Source organism: Phacochoerus africanus, chromosome 4 (assembly GCF_016906955.1).
Source record: "Phacochoerus africanus isolate WHEZ1 chromosome 4, ROS_Pafr_v1, whole genome shotgun sequence".
NCBI classification, from domain to species: Eukaryota; Metazoa; Chordata; class Mammalia; order Artiodactyla; family Suidae; genus Phacochoerus; species Phacochoerus africanus.
In genome coordinates, this window is record NC_062547.1 from 65,073,200 (window position 1) to 65,094,151 (window position 20,952).

At 45.0% G+C, this 20,952-nt stretch overlaps 1 protein-coding gene across 5 annotated transcripts; it reads right to left on the reverse strand.

Moving 5' to 3' along the window:
• Window positions 1-278: 278 nt before the first annotated feature.
• Window positions 279-19,596, reverse strand: ZNF333 (zinc finger protein 333). Of its 5 annotated transcripts, none has more exons than XM_047776795.1 (13): window positions 19,515-19,596; window positions 17,629-17,721; window positions 15,226-15,269; window positions 13,800-13,923; window positions 12,870-12,968; window positions 8,788-8,870; window positions 7,055-7,168; window positions 5,684-5,771; window positions 4,417-4,505; window positions 3,707-3,833; window positions 3,171-3,305; window positions 2,300-2,376; window positions 279-1,416 (listed from the first exon to the last, which is right to left on the reverse strand). In XM_047776795.1, exons 2-13 carry the CDS (start codon window positions 17,669-17,671, stop codon window positions 319-321), a joined length of 2,121 nt encoding a protein of 706 aa, XP_047632751.1. In that variant the 5' UTR covers window positions 17,672-17,721; window positions 19,515-19,596; the 3' UTR covers window positions 279-318. The 5 variants fall into 5 exon arrangements, with proteins under 5 accessions (XP_047632751.1, XP_047632749.1, XP_047632748.1 ...); XM_047776793.1 differs by lacking the exon at window positions 19,515-19,596 and adding an exon at window positions 19,336-19,508 and having other exon boundaries at window positions 12,870-12,965; XM_047776792.1 differs by lacking the exon at window positions 19,515-19,596 and adding an exon at window positions 19,336-19,508.
• Window positions 19,597-20,952: the final 1,356 nt, after the last annotated feature.

Sequence of the window (20,952 nt, forward strand, 5' to 3'; positions counted from 1 at the left end):
TCTAATTCCGGAAGTCCCCCATGCCCAGCAGGTTAAGGATCCACCATTGTCACAGCTGTGGTGCAGGTTGAAACTGCAGCACGGGTTCAGTCCCTGTCCTGGGAACATCCACATGCCACAGATGCAGCCAAAAAAAACAGAAGAAAAAAATCTAATTTCATTTAACTCATGTATCAGAGAATAAGTGATCATGGAAACTAAGACAATGTTGAAAATTAAACCAAAATGAAAATGTTACACACCGAAACACGTGATGTCAAAACATATACTACAAGAGGTGATTGCAACCCTGGATGTTTATGTTTTTACTAATCAAAATTAATGAACAAGGTGCCGGTCATATGGCAGAGACACTGACAAAGGCAGGCCACCAGTCTGAACGTTTTCTCTCCCTGAGTGAATCCTCTTATGCACAGTAAGTGAAGAGCTATGCCTGAAGGCTTTCTCACACTGATTACATTTGTAGGGTCTCCCTGCAGTGTGGGTTCTCACATGTACGATAAGGTGTGAGGACTGGCCAAAGGCTCGCCCACACTCCTGACACTCATAGGGCTTCTTGCCACTGTGGGTCCTGGCATGTTTCCTGAGGGATGATGGCTCACTAAAGGCCCGCCCGCACTCCTGACACGTGTAGGGCTTCTCTCCCGTGTGGGTCCGCATGTGGCTCTTTAGGGTCGAGAGACGGCTCAAGACCTGCCCGCAGGTGGCACATTCATAAAGTTTCTCCCCCGTGTGGATCCTCTTATGTACATTCAGATGAGTGCTCGTCCGGAAGGGCTTCCCACACTGGTTACAGGCATATGGTTTCTCCCTGGTGTGGGTCCGCAGGTGTGTCTTCAGAGATGAGTGTTCCCTGAAGGCTTTCCCACACTGGCCGCACTCAAAGGGCTTCTCTCCTGTGTGGGTTCTCATGTGGCTCCTCAGAGAGGAGGGCTGGTTGAAAGCCTTCCCACAATCCTTGCACTCATAGGGCTTCTCGCCTGTGTGGTTTCTCTGATGCAAGATCAAGTTAAAGTTCCTGGTGAAGGTTTTCCCACACTGACTGCACTCAAAGGGTTTCTCACCAGTATGAGTTCTCATGTGTCGCCGCAGATTCGAGGAATACTTGAAGGCCTGCCTGCACTCCTGACATTCGAAGCACTTCTCTGCAGTGTGAGTCTTCTCGTGCCTGAGGAGGTCAGAGCTGTATCTGAACGATTTTTCACATTTGTTGCACTCATAGGTTTTATCTCCACTGCGGATTTTCTCAGGCACAGTTAGGTGAGCCGTCTGAAAGAAGGGTTTTCCACTCTCTTGGCATTCATAGGGCTTTCCTCCAGCAGGAATTCTCTGGTACTGAAATAGTGGTTGGGTACTATTACAGGGCATCCTCAGTTCACTGTATTCAGAGAGTTTCTCTCCAGTCAGTGGTTGCTCCTATCAATTGAGGAAAGTGGGAAGACCAGAGGCTTTATTGCATTCACAGGTATTTTCCAAGTGAAGTATGTGTATAACAGAGACATTCCTATACCCGAAGCTTTTACCATTTTAGTGTGTCCATACCACTTCTACCCTGAGTTCCTTCAAGCGGATACTCTCCCACAAAGAGCTGTCATTTCCATTATTTTCATGGGGCTTCTTAGATGTAGACTTTTTCTGAATTGTTTAAGGCTAAATTATTTTCTTAATTTTTTTCATCTTTTATTTAGATTCATTATTTTCATATTCTTCATTATTAACTTGTAAATTATACATTATTTTACTACTATAGAAGTTTACCTTAGACATTTCAACAGGCTTCCTTCATCTACTAAAATATTATACAGAATGGTACTTTTTCCACTTCCTGGAAAATGCATGGGTTAATTAGAGCATTTAACATTTATTTATCCTTTCCCAACATATGTTGTTATTTTATGTACTCATTTCATATTATTTTTTTGGCTGCATTCACAGCATAAGGAAGCTCCCAGGCCAGGGATAAAACCTGTGTCACAGCAGCAACCCAAGCCACTGCGATGACAACACCAGATCCTTAACCTGCTGCACCACAAGGCTAAATTATTTTAAATGCTCTATATCAGTGTCATATTTACAAAAATGTTATTTGTGGGAACTCTGTCAAGACAAGTCTTAATTTATGCTTAGAGTTTTCCCCAATTCATGACTTTCATAGACTCTCTCCCAAAAAACTTCTTTCTCCCAGGTAAGCATCACTTGCCATAAATCTCTCTCTGGGCTCTTGTACTGTGTTTCTAACCTACAGCAACCCCAGACTCTTCCTAGATCGAGGACCAAGAATAATCCCCTTGTACTTTACCTTTTTCATGCCCATGGATGTGATCTCCACAAAAATATCTTGGTTAGGAATTGAGTCCTGGGGTTGAAGTTGAGGTTCTGGAATGAATTAAGGGGTTATGGGGAATTTTAAGTGCACAGAAAAGGAAACTGTAGGATCAAGATTGAAAAAAATAAAAGTAAGCTAGATACAAGCAGGTTTAAAAAAAAAAATACTTATCCTTGATATGGGAAGAAACTGTGAACAAGAGGAAAATATCAAAGAGTAAAGAAAAATTACTCGGTGTTTGGCTTTGTGAGGAGTTATACAATCACAGGAACAAGGAATGAAAATAGTAGATGATTTACTAAGAAAGAATTCTACAAAGACTGGGACTGATGTTGAAAGAATTAGTAAGAACGAATACAGTGGGGAGAAACTGGATGAAATGTGCACATGGAAATGCTAAATGTGAAAAGGATGTAGGATAAATCTTCTATAAAGCCAGAGTGGAGCATTAGAGATAAAACGGGAAGGGGGAGTTCCCATTGTGGCGCAGTGGTTAACGAATCCGACTAGGAACCATGAGGTTGCGGGTTTGATCCCTGCCCTTGCTCAGTGGGTTAACGATCCGGCGTTGCCGTGAGCTGTGGTGTAGGTCGAAGACACGGCTCGGATCCTGTGTTGCTATGGCTCTGGCATAGGCTGGCAGCTATAGCTCCGATTCGACCCCTAGCCTGGGAACCTCCATATGCCACGAGAGCGGCCCACAAAATAGCAAAAAGACCAAAAAAAAAAAAAAAGGGGGGGAAGGGAAAAAAGAAAGGAAGTGGATTTTACAGAGGGCGCTCAACCCAACAACCTTCCCCATCAAGGGCACTGGAAGTGTTTCCAAATATAATACTCATCTTACCACTCTGGGCTGGTGGCTCCCAATCTGCCTGGTGCTCGCCTAAGTGGGCTCCTAAGAAGATTCTTCTCTCAGTGATGCACAGCTCTTCTCTTTGCTCCACATGAGAAAACCTACTGGCTTTGCAAAGTTGATCTCCTGCTCATGGGAAAAGATGCAGTATAAAAGCAGACTGCGTCTGCCATGCAATGGGTACCAATATGCTGAAATCTTTAAGGGAAATGTAGATGAGCATAGCAGAGTGAGTGTGCCTACATTCTGATGGCATGTTGAGCTCTTTCACTAAGGATCCAAAGGACAAGCTTCCTCAAGGGCCCTGGAGGACATGGGACTCTCCAGTCCAGGGCCTGGCTCAGGGATGCACTTGAGAAGTCCAACAGAAGACAGATCTTCACTTCTGTGGGAAACCACTTAATCATTAGCACCATGAGGGCAGGACCTGTCTCTCTTTTCACCTCTCAATTTCCCAAACCAGCACAGTTCTGGGAACCCACTGTGGCAGCATGAGTGTGTGGAGGGAGCAACAGGACCAGTCTTACCCACGAAGACCAGGTTCCTATAGTTCTCCAGCATCACGTCTCTGTACAAGCTTCTCTGAGCAGAGTCTAGAAACAGCCATTCCTCTGGTGTGAAGAGCACAGCCACATCCATGAAGGTGACTGGTTCCTAAAATGCACAGCCACCCTTCTGGGTTCAGCCAGAGTCCACCCCACCAATACTCAAGAGTATGGTGGGGGACTTGCAGGCCTGGGGAAGGGAGCCCCCCATGCAAAGGATTTCCAGACCTCAGCTCAGGCCTCAGAACTAGAACTCTTCTCCACCTACTCTTTCCTCCCTAGATGACCATATCCCAAGGCGTGGCAGCAAAGGACCTCAACTTCATGGCAGGGCTTAGCTATTAACAACCAGCCAGGAAGCCTGTCCCCACCTGCTCCAGGGTCCAGCAGACCTGAGCATGTTGCAGGCAAGAGAAAATGGCTTGGTCAATGACAACTGTCTACTCTAGGGAGAACAAGGAAATTATACGGACAGTTCACACCCTCACCCTACTTTCCCTCCTGATGCTCAGTAGTATACAGCCCTTGGTAACCTGGGGAAGACCTGAATGAGGGAGTGGGGTCACTGCCCACCCACTGCTAGAGGCTCAGTATCTAGAAGCCTGGAGATCAGCCCTATGGGGTCAAGAAGCTCCCAGACAGGGGATGAGGACAAGGAGACCAAGCAAGAAGATCAAGGACTCCTTACTTACCTGTGGATAGGTGGTCACTCCCCCAGGTACCATGGCTTCTTCCTTCGTGCTCTCCTCCTGGAGCCCTGTGGGGTCCTGAGTGGGCAGAGCTGAAGGAGAAGAGGGCCACCATGAGGGCCTGGGCCTAGCCAGATGAGCACAAGAGCTGCCCACCCTGACTGAGTGACCACACACACATGAATTTAACCAGGCCCCAAAAGAGGTCTGGCCTTCTGCCATAGTTGAGTGGTGCTGATCTTCCCTTCCTTCTGAAAGATCTGAGACCAAATTCATCTTCTATGGATTAATCCTATAGCTATATACTCAAATGCACAAAGATATACATATAAGGATGTTTGCCTTGTTTGAGACAAAAAAAAATTTGGAATCAATTCATCAGGAGAGGATTGTTAAATAAATCATTTCCAAATTCAGTGCCATATAGCTCTTGAGAAGCATATAAAATAGATTTATACATACAATATGGGAAAATGTCCAAGATTCATTATTAAGGAAATAAAGCAAGTTGCAAGACAATATGAGTAACAAATGTATTATTATAACAATAGTGATGATGATGATGATGATGATATGTGCAGAAGCAAGGAAAAAAAGGTTTGGACATGTGGACACTAAACTATTAACAGTGGTTGTTTCTGGAGAATGGAATTACTCCTGCTTTTCACTTTCTACTTTATACATATCTGCAATATTTAAAGTTTTACCTTTGTTATACACCAGAAACTAACACAACATTGTAAACTATACTTCAATTAAAATAAATAAATAAAAATAAAAAACAAAAAAAGAAACATCTGAGACAAAAAAAAAAAAAAATCCGGAGTTCCCATCATGGCGCAGTGGTTAACGAATCCGACTAGAAGCCTTGACGTTGCGGGTTCAATTCCTGGCCTTGCTCAGTGGGTTGAGGTTCCAGCCTTGCCGTGAGCTGTGGTGTAGGCTGCAGATGCGGCTCAGATCCCGCGTTGCTGTGGCTCTGGCATAGGCCGGCAGCTACAGCTCCGATTCGACCCCTAGCCTGGGAACCTCCATATGCCAGGAGCGGCCCAAGAAATGGCAAAAAGACAAAAAAAAAAAAAAAAAATCCCAGCCCATAATCCCTAGAAAGTGCCTTTCTCCTTGCATACATAAATAATTAGATGACTTTCTGTGTTCTCTCCCTATGGTAATAACCGCATTCAGAGGAAAAGAAGATGGATGCAGGTTCCCAAACACAACACAGTACCAAAGGCCTTTTGACTACCAATACCACCCAGAGCTCACTCACCAGGAACCCCAGCTGCCCACAGGTTGGGGAGGCTCAGTGCAGGCTCCGGCATGGCCATCTTACGAATCTGCATAGCCACCTTCAGCCCCTGGACAGAGTGACAGGAACAGATCAGAATCACATGGTTGGTGGGATCCACCCACACTTGCTTACACAGACTGAATTGGCATGACTGGCCCTGCTTTGGGGAGCATACTGATAAAGGAGGGATAGACCCTGTTGACCTTGCCCAGATTTTCAATCCTTCAATACAAAGCTAATCACTGTCACAGAATTTCAACTCCAAGATTGGACAGAGAGAGGGAGCCTGGGTAGGGACGGTCTCCTGTGAGCAGCCTCTGGTAGTGGGGGAAATGCTGGAATAAAGAGGGATAGAGGATGCCCAACAGATTGAGGGTGAGAGGAAGGACACAGAGGTGAACCCCTGCAAATGCGGGGACATTAGTAAATTATTCCCAAGGGGGAGTCCTGCTGTGGGAGAAAGGACCTGAACTCTCCTTTACCACTGGCTGCTCGCTGAGGTGTTTGAGCTGATTTGCATTTTTCTTTTGTTTGTTTGTTTGGGGTTTTTTTGGCCACAGTACATGGAAGTTCCAGAGACAGGGATCAAACCTGAGCCACAGCAACCTGAGCCACAGCACTGACAACAATGGATCCTTAACCTGCTGCAATCACAAAGGAACCCCTGCCATGACTTGCATTTCTAAAGGATGCCTCTGGCCTCTATATCCAGGGTAATCCCCAGAGGCAGCAGGGGCCTGTCAAGAGCAGTTCCCAGTTCAGGAGAACTAACAGTGGCTCTGGGCAGGGTGGTGGCCCCAGGGACAGGAGGAGCAGTGAGAGGTAGGTTTGTATTTTGAAGGAAAAGTTCCAGGTCTTGGTGGCAAATGGGAAATAACAGTGGCAGGTACCTCAGGGCAGCTGATGGGCAGAGGGAGGTAGGAGGAAGCCCTTTCTCCTCAGAAGAAGAAATGCAAGACCCTGAGGCAAGAGCTCAGTGACCAGGCTGGACACTTCCAGCCTGGCCCTTAGGTCACAGGATCCACTCGTTCCTGTAGGCTTCCTGGCCATGGACAGGATGGAAATGAGGGTGGAAGGTCTGGAGGAAGAAAGGCTGGACAGTGAGAGGCAGGGCCAGGAGCCTGGGCGCTAGCCCCTCCCCTAGCACTGCTCTGGGCCTGACACCACGCTGAGGATTTTTAAATTCAGTGCAGAAATGCCACGGCCTGTTCAGTGGTTCTTACTGAGCTAAGCCTGGGCCCCCAGCATGTTCCCAATTCCCCACAGTTGGCCCGAGATTCCTCCCTACCTCCTGCCTCCCCACTTACAGAAATCTCAAACCCCTCCCGGCAAACCACCTTGCAGGCTTACTGTGTAATCAGACCAAGGTGACTCCTGGAGAGCTGACCAGTCCTCCGGAGTCAGGGCTATCTCCCTCTCTCCCATACCAGACATGATCTGCATCCTCAGGTCCAGCCCTGGCCCCTGGGAAAAGGCATAGAGGGTGCTGAGCAGAACAGAGGTAGTATCAAGGCTGTTCTCACCCTCAGAGACCTTACGTTCTAGGGTAGTGCCATCAGGATTGGGGGAAATGGGTCTGTTTCACACCTGGTGACTCCTCCTACTCTACTGTGGCTGCCAGCCACCAGCGAGGGTCTCTGAGGACTGATTATGCCAGAGACTTGGACAGACATGACCCTCTCTGGTTCTGAGGGGGCTGTGGCTGGAGGTTAGGCCACAAGCCCTTTGTGGTGCCACAAGGCATTTTACTAGAAAGGTTTTTATAAAAAGATTGGGAGCCCGAACATTGTTCTATGTTTTCTTAGACTCTGTACTTGTCTATTGCATCTGTCAACCATAAGGCCAAACTAATGGCCATAGTTGTTTACACCTCCCCTGTGATCCACAGCCTGTACTCCAAACTATCTACCTCTTTTACCTAGTTATCACACACCAAGCCAATATTCCCCCTGCCCTAAATGACCCAGACCAGGTACCAGATAACTGGGGACTGAATGATCCTGATGCTTCCTCCTGTGGTCCTGTATGGTGTGGCAAGCACCTTCCTCTCAAGGAATGCAAGTCAGTGTCACTGTCCTCTCCCTGGCATCACTCAGCCACCTCCCTAAATTAAAATCCTGTGGGTACCATTTTAATCAGAATAATTCTGACACAGATCATTCTTCTCGAAGGCTTTTAGGAGTTTGGCCTGTCTATTCAGCACATACTTACTGAGCACTGGTGGTATAGGCACTGTGAAAAACAAAAGATGTGAAACCACTGCTTCAAGGAGCTGGGTTCTGGGTATTGTCGAGGAGGTGGGGTGTGGGGTAGTCCTGGGACAGGAGGAAGGCTGAGCCTGGGGATGTCTGCTCTTCAGTCTCCTTTGGGGCTACAAGGCCTTGATCTGTCCCTGGCCACCAGAACTTATTTCCACAAGGCAAGGAGGCCTCAGAGCTGTCACTTGCCTCCCTAGGGGTGGGGGATCCCTGACAACACTCCCACGTTCTTTACAATCAGAGTGGCCCTCTCTCCTATAGGCTCTCTTGTTCAGATCCAAGTTACAGTTCCTTCAGGAGCATTTCTACCACAATTAAGTCATCAGGTGCCTTCTCTCTAGGCAAAAGTTTTCCCTGACAAGGGCTGAACAATGACAAAAAGCTCACTGACATCCATGCCCTGCCCAGGAATGCTCCCCACCAGGAGCATGTCTTTGACATTTTCAGAGGTGCACCATATTTGGACAGGTCAAGTTCTTCCAGGCTCCACCACCAGGCTTTCTCACATCTGTGAGAGAGGCATTTCATGAGACGTCTCTAACAGGCAGTGTGTTTCTGACCATTGTTGAAATGTAAATCATACACAAAAAATACTGATGGAAACGTTAACTTGGGGAAAACTTCTAGGAAGGAAGAATCTTAAGGGACGGGGGAGGGGGGGTTGCTTAAATTCAGGAGTCATGGATGCTCACTTCAGACACTTCACATCCTTTAGGAAATGCCCTGGCTCATAAGTCTGCCTGGCCCTGCTGTGTGTTTCCAACATACATATTCCTCAACTTCTCTTATGAGAGGGAATGAAGAATCATCCCCCATGAATCTTACCATTTGCAAATCATGATGTGAAATTTCCTCCAAAATATCCTGCAGAGGAGGATACTCTTTGGATTTAAGTTGAGATTCCCAGTCTAAAATGAATTGAAAAAAAAAATTACCTTCCTTCAGAAAAAAGTAGTGGTATGCAATAGCCAAGACATGGAAGCAACCTAAATGTCCACTGACTGATGAATGGATTAAGTAGATGTGGTACATATATACAATAAAATACTACTTAGCCATTAAAAAGAATAAAATAATGCCGTATGCAGCAATATGGATGCAACTAGGGTTTCCCATACTAAGTGAAGTAAGTCAGAAAGAGAAAGACAAATACCATATGAATATCACTTATATGTGGAATCTAAAATATGACACAAATGAACCTATCTACAGAATAGAAAGAGACTCACAGATATAGCAAACAGACATGTGGTTGCCAAGGGGGAGGAGGAGGGAGTAGGATAGACTGAGATTTGAGGGTTAATAGATGCAAACTATTACATTTAGAGTGGATAAGCAATGAAGTCCTGCTGTACAGCGCAGGGAACTATATCCAAACATGATGGAAGATAGTATGAGAAAAAGAGTGTGTGTGTGTGTATGACTGGGTCACTCTGCTATACAGCAGAAATTGACATAACACTATAAGTCAACTATAATAAATTTTAATTAAAAAAAGAAAGGTCAAAACTATACAGCTATAGGAGTTCCCGTCGTGGCACGGTGGTTAACGAATCCGACTAGGAACCACGAGGTTGCGGGTTCGGTCCCTGCCCTTGCTCAGTGGGTTAACGATCTGGAGTTGCCGTGAGCTGTGGTGTAGGTTGCAGACGCGGCTCGGATCCCGCGTTGCTGTGGCTCTGGCGTAGGCCAGTGGCTACAGCTCCGATTCAACCCCTAGCCTGGGAACCTCCATATGCCGCGGGAGCGGCCCAAGAAATAGCAACAACAACAACCACAAAAAAAAAAGACAAAAGACAAAAAAAAAAACTATACAGCTATACATGTTACCTTCAAATAAAAAAAAAAGATGTGGTATATATACACAAAGGAATACTACTCAGCCATAAAAATACAACAAAATAATGCCATTTGCAGCAACATGGATGCAATTAGAGATTCTCATACTAAGTGAAGTCAGAAAAAGAAAGAAAAATACCATATGCTATCACTTATATGTGAAATCTAAAATATGGGACACAGAGTTCCTGTTGTGGCTCAGTGAGTCACAAACTTCACTAGTATTCATGAAGACACGTGTTCGCTCCCTGGCCCCACTCAGTGGGTTGAGGACGAGCTGCGATGTAAGTTATAGATATGGCTTGGATCTGGTATTGTTGTAGCTGTGGCATGTGCCAACAGCTGCAGCTCCAATTCAACCCGTAGCCTCAGAACTTCCACATGCTTCAGATGTAGCCCTTAAAAGCAAAATAAAAATAAAGTAAAATAAAATATGGCACAAATGAACCTATCTACAAAACAGAAACAAACTCATCGATACAGAGAACAGACTCGTGGTTACCAAGAGGGAGGGGAGAGGGAGTGGGATGGACTGGGAGTTTGGGGTTAGTAGATACAAACTATTACATTTAGAATGGATGGGCAGGAGTGCCCATCATGGTGCAGCAGAAACAAATCTGACTAGCATCCATGAGGATGCAGGTTTGATCCCTGGCCTCGCTCAGTGAGTTAAGGATCTGGCATTGCCGTGAGCTGTAGTGTAGGTCGCAGACGAGAATCGGATCTGGCATTGCTGTGGTTGTGGCTAGGCTGGGGGCTACAGCTCCTATTCAACCCCTAGTCTGGGAACCTCCATATGACACGGGTGCAACCCTTAAAAAAAATAGAGTGGATGGGCAATGAGGTTGTGCTGTATAGCACAAAGAACTATATCCAATCTCCTGGGATAGAACACGATGGAAGATAGTATGAGAAAAAGAATGTGGGAGTTCCCGTCGTGGCGCAGTGGTTAACGAATCCGACTAGGAACCATGAGGTTGCGGGTTCGGTCCCTGCCCCTGCTCAGTGGGTTGACGATCCGGCGTTGCCATGAGCTGTGGTGGAGGTTGCAGATGCGGCTCGGATCCCGAGTTGCTGTGTCTCTGGCGTAGGCCAGTGGCTACAGCTCCGATTCAACCCCTAGCCTGGGAACCTCCATATGCCGTGGAAGCGGCCCAAGAAATAGCAACAGCAACAAAAAAGACAGAAGACCAAAAAAAAAAAAAGAAGAAAAAAAAAAGAAAAAGAATGTGTGTGTGTATATATATAGCTGCTTTGCTGTATAGCAGAAATTGACACAACACTGTAAATCAACCATAATTTTAAAGAAAAAAAGAGAAAGAAAAGAAAGGGAATGCATGTGAATGTGTAAGTGTATGATGGTGCATGACCATCATATGTATGACTGGTCACTTTACTACACAGCAGAAATTAGCACAACATTGTTAATCAACTGTAATTTAAAAAGAAGAAAGAAAAAGCTAATGGTATGAAACTGACACACACAACATACATATTTTTTTCAATATCGACCCTACACTTGGGACAATACTGAAAGGGAAGACAGCATCACTGAGCAAAGGAAGGCTCTAAACAGTATGGTTGTGTGTGGAATTGGGAAATGATGGGAACTTGGGAAAGGTGGAAATGAGAGGCTTTTTCCCAGCAAAAAAAAAAAAAAATCCATGGAGATTAAGACTGTTGTTGACAGAAAGAGAGTGTTATCAGACAAACAAGTAGAAGTAATGAGACAAGAAACACACAAAGAAATGTTCATTATACAAAAGAACTGGACAAAAAGCATGTGTATGCTATGGAGAAATCAGAATCCTCACCCACCGCTGGTGGAAAGGTAAAATAGTATGCCTAGTCTAGAAAGCAGTTTGACAGTTCTTCAGAAAGTTTTTAAAATGGCCCAGGAATTCCACACCTAATTATATACCCAGGAGAAATGAACATACGTCCACATAACATCTTGTACACAAATTTTCAGAGTAGCACTTCATATTCACCAAAAAGTGGAAACAAACCAAATGTCCATCATCAGATGAATGGATAATTAGAATGTGGTCCATTCACAAAATGGCATATCATTCAACCTTCGAAAAAAATGAATATAGGCACAGTGGGTTAAGAAGCTGACTGCAGAAGCTCAGGGTGCTGCAGAGGTACAGGTTCAATCCCTAGCTGCACAGTGGATTAAAGGATCAGGCATTGCCACAGCTGTGGCATATGCCTCAGATTCAATCCCTGGCTGGGGAAACTGCACATGCTATAGGTGCAGCCATTAAAAAAAGGAATGCTACAACACAGATGAACCTCAAAAACATGATGCTGAGTGAAAGAAGACAGATAGATATATGATTCCATTTATATGAAATGTCCACAACAGGCAAAGCCACAGAGATAGAAAGTGGATTAGTGGTTGCTAGGGGATCAGGAGTGACTGCAAATAGGTACAGAGTTTCTTTTTGAGTGGTAGAAATGTTCTGGAATTAGATAGTAGTGATGGTTGCAGAATTTTGTGAATACACTAAAAACCTCTGAATTGCACTTTTTTTTTGTCTTTTGTCTTTTTAGGGCCACACCTGCCACATATGGAGGTTCCCAAGCTAGGGGGTCCAATCGAACCTGTAGCTGCCAGCCTACACCACAGTCACAGCCACGCCAGATCCAAGCCACATCTGTAAACTACACCACAGCTCATGGCAACGCCAGATCCTTAACCCACTGAGTAAGGCCAGGGATTGAACCCGCAACTTCATGGTTCCTAGTCGGATTCGTTTCTGCTGCGGCACGACAGGAACTCCTGAATTGTACACTTTAAAGAGATGAATTTTATAGTATGTGAATATTTCAATCTTTAAAAAAAGGGAGCGAGAGAAAGAAATTGGAAAAGATTCTTTTTTCTGAAAGCAATAATAAGTATGAAAAGAAAGCTAGAAAATGAAAACAGAAGAAAAGCTGAAGGAACTCCCTCCAAACAGCCTTATTTCCCCTCAGAATTAAACTGCTCTCAGACTCACACTTCCCAGCAGCACCGCCCCCTAATGGGTGGGTCACAATATCCCCCACCCCCTAGTACTCACCTGCACAGGTGGCCTGGAGAATGCCTCCTTCTGCTGCCCTCAGCTCTTTTCTTGGTCCCACCTGGGAGACCAGGCTGGCTTTGCATGGTGGAGCCCCTGCTGGTGGAGAAAGACACAGATGCCGAGGGAGAGAGGGCTTGCAGAGTAAAACAACTGCTTCCCTGGACCACACACCTTCCACCTGGGTCTCAGTTCCTGACCCTGAGCAAATACACGGAGTAGCTAAATGATCACGTTCAATTTCTAATGAACTCAGTGAGTGTTGGAGACCACTGAACTGCTGAACTCTGCAAAAAGCAAACTTGGTATGTGGCAAAGCCAGGAAAGCATGTATGCCAACACAGAATTCTCAAGTACAGGGTCTCTTTCAAAGACAAGAAAAGGGACTTATGCATTAACCATGCTATTCTATTAACAGCTGCACTATGTCCTTTGTCATTGCCTATGCCTGTTCTTGCCCATTAATCTTGTCACCTTCCTTAGTAAAAGTCATATGGGCTAAAGCCTAGGCACTTTTTTATTCTGCAGAATAGAGTGCCTCCTGGTCCCCCACTTTCTAAAGGTAAAAGAGTCTTGTGTTTTTTATTATACAGCACCATACCTCTTTCAGGATCTCCCATTGCCCTGCAACACTGGTCACAGCAAGTGAGGTTCTTCCACAAAGGCCCAAGCCACAAACCCCCTCCTCTCTGCCCCATGAAGCTGAGGTTCTCTAAGTCCTGAAGCCCAAGACCAGGCTCACTGAGACCCAGGGAGGTCCTAACTATGGAAACAAATAAGTCAATACAATATATGGAGCTGTTATCCTGGGGAAGCCAGTTAATCGTAAACCCCACGAAACCCACACTGTATCTTTGTGGTCACATGGCAGGCACTTAAAAAGCATTTGGTGCCTGCATACAGGAAGGACTAGAGTAGCGCCAGCCTTACCTCTGGGCGCCAAGGTCCTGCAGTTGTCCAGCAGCACGTATCTGCACAGGTTCCTCCAAGCATCATCCAGCAACGCCCATTCCTGAATGAGCCCCATGGCCACATCCTTCAAGGTGACTGATTCCTAAGAGCATACATATTCGGGCTCAGCAAGGACCACCCCACCATCCTGCAGGACGAGAGATCTTCCCTGTGCAGACCCAGTGCAAGAACATTCAGACCAAGTGTTCTCTCCAAAGTAGGGCTCAGCAAACCGGGCCTGCCTCCTGTTTGTCCAAATAAAGTTTTATTGGCACACAGCCACACCCATTGGTTTCTGTCCCTGTGCTGCAAGGGCAGAATAGAGGAGTTGCCCTCAAAACTGTCAGTTGAGGGACACAGCTCATACGGTACACCCAACCCAAAGTAATTACTTTCTTTTAACATTTGGACAAATCTGAAAGCATAAGCTTTGGCTCTCAGAGCCTGTTCTCAGCTTTAAAGAGTTTGTCCTAATCTCCTTGTTTAAGGCATCATCTAAAGTTGGGACTTGATCTTTTATTTTCATGAAGTCCCTAGGATGCCTCCCCAAGATGCAGGTAAGATTTAGTTATCTTTTACGCCTGTTAAAATGGGACTTCCATTGCATCTGAGAAACTTTATGATCTTTTAATTTTGGAATACTCTGGAACAGCACTGACTGGCAAAGCTATGAAAATAGGAATGTTCTATGACTGCACTTTCCAAAAAGACAGCCACCAGTATGTGTGGCTACTGAGCACCTGAGAAATGTGGTCTGGATGACTGAGAAACTGAGTTTTTACTTTTGTTGGATTCTGGAGTTCCCATTGTGGCTCAGTGGGTTAAGAACCCAACAAGTATCCATGAGGATGCAGGTTCGATCCCTGGCCTCACTCAGTGGGTTAAGGATCTGGTGTTGCTGCAAGCTGCGGCACAAGTCACAGATCCAGCTCGGATCCTACTTGGCTGTGGCTGTGGTGGAGGCCGGCACCTGCAGCTCCCATTCAATTCCTCGGCGGGGAACTTCCATATGCCATAGGTGCGGCCCTAAAAAGAAAAAATAAAATAATTTTGTTGGATTTTAATTAACTTTAATTTTAATGGATATAACCACATGTGGTTTTGGTTGGCCTCATAAGGGATGGCAGGGGCGGCCCTGAAAGAGTTCTGCAGATGATAGTTCTAAATAAGCCCCACACTGCAGTCAGAATCCTGAGTTAAGCAGAACCCCAGGGTCACTTTGGGAAGCCTCCACCCATGGACAGTTCCCTCTGGAGGTCATGCACTGAAAAAGGTTTCCACATGCCAGGGGTGGGGCTAAAGATGGTCTACACCTCCCCTCCCCTTTCTTCCTCAGTTGGGGGATAGGAAGAGAGGGGACAGGGCTCGGACTACATAACTATCCTGACTCCCTCTTCCCCCTCACCATGACACCAGCTCCAGGGCTTAAAGTTTCAGTAGGTATCCTTCCTGCAATAAAAGAGAGACAGAGAAGAAATCAGGGTGGCACCAGAACACCAAGCAGTGGTTTGGCACAGGTGATTCCATTTCTGTGGACATCCGCAGGGTGGCCAATCAAAAACATGCTTACATGGAAATCATCTCGATAAGGAACCTACTGGGCCCCAGGCTACCTTTCATACCAGAGGCCCTGATCATTTCTACTGGCTCCTCTCACCTAATAAAGTGATTATTTCTCCTCTTATACTCCCTCACAACACTCTAACACCCTCTACTTTTCCTCTACTGCCCTTATCGAGTTGTAATTTTTATATGTATTTATTTAGGTGAGTTTGCCTCTCTCCAACTATGATGCAAATTCTTGAAGTATAGATCTGTGTCCACTTTTTTCAGGACTCCAAATCCTGCCACTAGCATGGCACTTAATGCATGTAAGCACTTTATGTCTTAAGGGTTGTCTTAACTTTTAACTTAACTTCTTCTGTAAAAGGCCAGAGAGTAAGTATCAGACTTTGTTGGCCATACATACAGCATCTACTTAACTGTGACTCTAGCACAAAAACAGCCATACAGAACACGGAAACACATGGGTTCCAATAAAACTTTATTTATAGAAACCAGCAGTGGTGCAGATTTGGCCCAGCGGGCATGGGTTGCCAAGCCCTACTCTACATCATGTGGTAGAGAGAACACCGAATTCTCAATCCTACCTCCTACACATCTCAAACATTCCAACTTTTCCAATCTATGATCATCACCAAGCCCCAACTTTTCCAATTCCACAATCATCTGAGTCCTAAACTTAACTCAAGCTCCTGTATGTGTAGACTTTGCATTCATTCTTGTCCACTCTCAACTCCACTCAATTCAGAAGCTGGTGTTTCCTTTAAATCACAAACAAAAAGTCTATAAACAATAAATGGTGTAGAGAAAAGGGAACATTATTACACTGTTGGAGGGAATGTAAATTGGAGATTCCTTAAAAAACTAAAAATAGAATTACCCTTTGATCCCGCAATCCCACTCCTGGGCATCTATCCAGAGAAAACCATGACTCCAAAAGACACATGGGAGTTCCCATCATGGTTAATGAATCAGACTAGAAACCATGAGGCTGCGGGTTCAATCCCCTGGCCTCGCTCAGTGGGTTAAGGATCTGGTGTTGCCATGAGCTGTGGTGTAGTTCACAGACGTGGCTCGGATCTGGCGTTGCTGTGGCTGTGGTGTAGGCCAGCAACTACAGCTCCAATTGGACCCCTAGCCTGAGAACCTCCATATGCCTCAGGTGGGGCCCTAGAAAAAACAAAACAAAACAAAAAAAAGACACATGTACTCCAATGTTCATTGCAGCACTATATACAATAGCCAATACATAGAAGCAACCTAAATGTCCATCAACAGGGGAGTGTGGTACATACACACAATGAAATATTATTCAGCCATAAAAAGGAATGAAATAATGGCATTTGCAACAACATTGATGGACCTAGAAATATCATGCTAGGTGAAGTTAGACAGTAATCACCAAGATCATGTTATCACCTACATGTGGAATCTAAAAAAAGGATATAATGAACTTCTTTGCAGAACAGATACTGACTCACATACTTTGAAAAACTTATGGTTTCCAAAAGAGACAGGTTGGTGGGCAGAGGGGGATGAGCTGCGGGTTTGGGATGGAAATGTTATAAAACTGGGTTGTGATGATCGTTGTACAACTATAAATGTAATAAAATTCATTGAGTTAAAAAAACAAAAACAAATCACAAACAAAATCACATTACACACCTCCTTAAAAACAGAGGCTTTCACAGTTCCTGTCGTGACTCAGTGGTTAATGAACCCGACTAGTAACCACAAGGTTGCAGGTTGGATTCTTGGCCTAGCTCAGTGGGTTAAAGAAGCAGCATTGCATTGAGCTGTGGTGTAGGTTGCAGATGCAGCTCATATCCTGCGCTGCTTTTGCTGTGGCTCCAATTGGACCCCTGGCCTGGGAACCTCCCTATGCCGTGGGTGCAGCCCTAAAAAAGACAAAAAGAAAAAACAAAACAAAATAGTGGCTTCCCAATGGCCTCAGAACAAGGTCTAAAGGAGTTCCCATAGTGGCTCAGTGGTTAACAGATCCGACTAGGAACCATGAGGTTGCGGGTTAGATCCCTGGCCTTTCTCAGTGGGTTAAGGATCCGGTGTTGCCATGAGCTGTGGTGTAGGTTGCAGATGCGGCTTGGATCCTGAGTTGCTGTGGCTCTGGCATAGGCTGGTGGCTACAGCTTCAACCCCTAGCTGGGAACCTCCCTATGCCGCAAGAGTGGCCCTAGAAAAGGAAAAAAGACCAAAAAAAAAAAAAAGAACAAGGTCTAAACTTTACCATGACCTTCAGGGCTCTGCCTTCCTCCACCCAGCTCATCCATTCTGAACTTTTGTTTTCTGTGTTTTGGCTTTCCCAGTCTTTTCTCAGCTCCTGCAATACACAAGGCTTTGTACTGCTTGAGGGATTATGCGTCTAGAGTTCTTTCAAAACTCTCCACTCCTAGTCCACAGCCTGATCCCTTGACCAGCTGCATACAACTTAACTTTTCAATTCAAACTTTTGTCCCTTTTAAGATTTTTTTTTCCTGACTTCCTTCTCAAGTTCTCTTGTTCTATTTTTCTATGTTATCCTTGTCCTTATCAATTTAAAATCTGTCTTCCCAGCTAGAGCAAAACCATCACAGGGACAAACACTAACTCTATTTCAACCACACTGTTTTCCCTATACAGGGTCAGGTTCACTGGGGGCACCCCCGACAAAAATGTGCCAAACAATCACCACTCTTCAAGAATAATTCAGTATAAGAGTTCCCGTCGTGGCTCAGTGGTTAACAAATCCAACTAGTAACCATGAGGTTGCCAGTTCGATCCCTGGCCTTGCCCAGTGGGTTAAGGATCCAGCGTTGCCATGAGCTATGGTGTAGGCTGCAGATGCAGCTCGGATCCCACGTTGCTGTGGCTCAGGCATAGGCTAGTGGCTATTAGCTTCGATTAGACCCCTAGCCTGGGAACTCCATATGCCACCGGGTGGCCCTAGAAAAGGCAAAAAGACCAAAAAAAAAAGAATAATTCAGTATAGCTAAACTAAAAAGGCTTGTTCCTGTACACACACTCACACACACACACACAACCACAAAAGTCATAAATAAAAATGACTTAAAATGCCCGCCCATATAACAAAAATCACAACATTAGATTATAGATGTCTCTAAGAAACATTTATTCTTTCTAAAAAGACAAAGTGGGACATGATTTCTCCTTGAAAACAAACAACTCACTCATTAAATTGAAATCTGATGTTTAATTTTCCTCCAGAATTAATTTTTTCATTTCCTCATTCATTAGAAGTGAGTCTTAACCCTATTATTTAAAAAAGACAACTCGTTTATTACCAACTCAATTCCAATTCCCAGTACTAACAAAGCTTATGTTATCTTTTTCCTGGAGTCTCATGTTTTGAAATTTTACGATGATTTACAGGCTGGAGCCAATTTGAAAAGAAATGAATAGTCTTACCCTTCTTGTATGTTAGCCTTACGACATAAGTGAGAAAGAGCTTTTCTTCACACTGACTTGCGGTGAAGAAAACTGATACAAAGTAAAAGTCACAAATTAAAAGTTCTTTTAAAAGAAAGAAAATAATGAAAAAAGAGAAAGGAAAAAGAAAGGAAAGCTAAGTTAACAGGTCCTAAGCTAAGAAACTGCAAAATGTCAGTCACCAAAAAAAAAAAAACTAAACTCATCTAATTCATCACTTGATAGAGGGTACATTCAATTTTTAAAATTCACATGCCAAGTCACCCAAACCAATTTGCACATGTAGACTCAGACCTAGATTTCCATTTGCGAAGCTAAATAATCTGAAATGCAATACGAAAAAAAACGTGATTAATAAACAGTTATCCTGCATAAGGGAGATACGCTAGGCCTACAAATCAAAGAGGACAAGTGAGTGCTGGGGCCGATGTCAACCGACCTAGACTGTACTTCGAGATTTCTCTTTCAATAGTAGGATAACAGTCCCGTCTGCCCGAACGAACGGTACCTGAGGGAGACAGACTGGGCAGGAGTAGACCGGCCGCAGAGCCGAGCTGTGCGGGCCCCATCCTGGCCCCCAGGCTACGACGGGAGAAAGCACGTCCGCCTGGGCGAACGTCCTAAACCCTCCGGCCACTCCCCGCGACAGTCTAGGCCTCCCCGCCTTCGAGAGGGGCCGGGCCGCACCTGCAGATTGGCGGGAGACACTCCCACCGCAGCGCGCCGCGCGTCTCTACACAGCCGCCACCATCCGCCGCCGCTGCGCACTTCCGCTTCCGGTCTCAGGGCCGCCGGGAGCGGAAGTGGCCAGCGCACTGGCACTCTTGGCCGGAGGAACTTGCCGCGGTGGCGGAAAGGTTGACCTCTTAATCTATCCTCAGAGAAGAAATTCTGATTTCCTTCCTGGGGAGAGGAATGGGGTTAGGCTCTGGGTCGGGGTCACACTGGACCCGGAGAGTGGGGTTAGGGACGGGGCGTAAGCCTGATGGACTGAGCTAAGAACCAGTCTTAAGCCGGATGGAACGGAGCATGGGCTTGGTGGGTGGATTGGGACTGGGCCTCTCTGGCATGTTGGGATGCACATTATTTGACTTTCCTCTTTCCCTTCCTTTCTCCCGCCTCAGCCTTTCTCCTTTGGCTTCATCCAATCCCCTGCCCCCCCCCCCCAAAAAAAATCCATAGGTAAGATATTTTTGGTTTAGAATTTCTGATTTCTTATAAAAATAGGATTATATGTTCTATTTCTTCTACAACTTGCCTTTCTCACTGAAAATAAGATGTGAAAATCTATTCAACACAGGGAACTATATCTAATCACTCGTGATAGAACATGATGCAAGATAATGTGAGAAAAAATGTTATGTGTATATGTATGTATGTATGACCGGGTCACTTTGCTGTAACTGCAGAAGTTGACAACATTATAAATGTTATGTGTATATGTGTGTATGACTGGGTCACTTTGCTGTAACTGCAGAAGTTGACAACATTATAAATGTTATGTGTATATGTGTGTATGACTGGGTCACTTTGCTGTAATTGCAGAAGTTGACAACATTATAAATCAACTATAATTTTTAAGTTTTTTAAAAATCTGTTCTAGACAATGGAAGAGCTGACTTCATAAAATTATGTATTTGTTATGTAGTATAGATAATACATGCACATAGGAAAACTGGGGGTTTCTCCCTCTATGCCTTAGTTTTCTCCCCAGAAACAAACCACTGTGACTGGTTCCCCGATATACTTTATATTTCAAGCACTATGTGTGTATTACTTCTCCCAATAACCTATATTGGGAGTTCCCTGGTGGTCTAGTGGTTAGGACTTAAGGCTGTCACAGATGCAGCCCGGGTTCAATCCCCGGTCTGAGAACTGAGATTCCACATCAAGCCACTGCATGCTGCAACCAAAAAATAATAATATAGAGCAATCAGTTAATTGCTACATGCTAAGGTTACAAAGCCCCTTCCTGCACAGGCACTACAAGTGGAGGATTTAAGGGAAGATATATATGTAGAGAGAGAGATGAGGTTGATCCATGCCAATAAAACTAAACACAATGTTCTGTGTGATATATTAGCAGAATATTTATTTTTAAAAAAACTAGTGAGATACAGAGGAG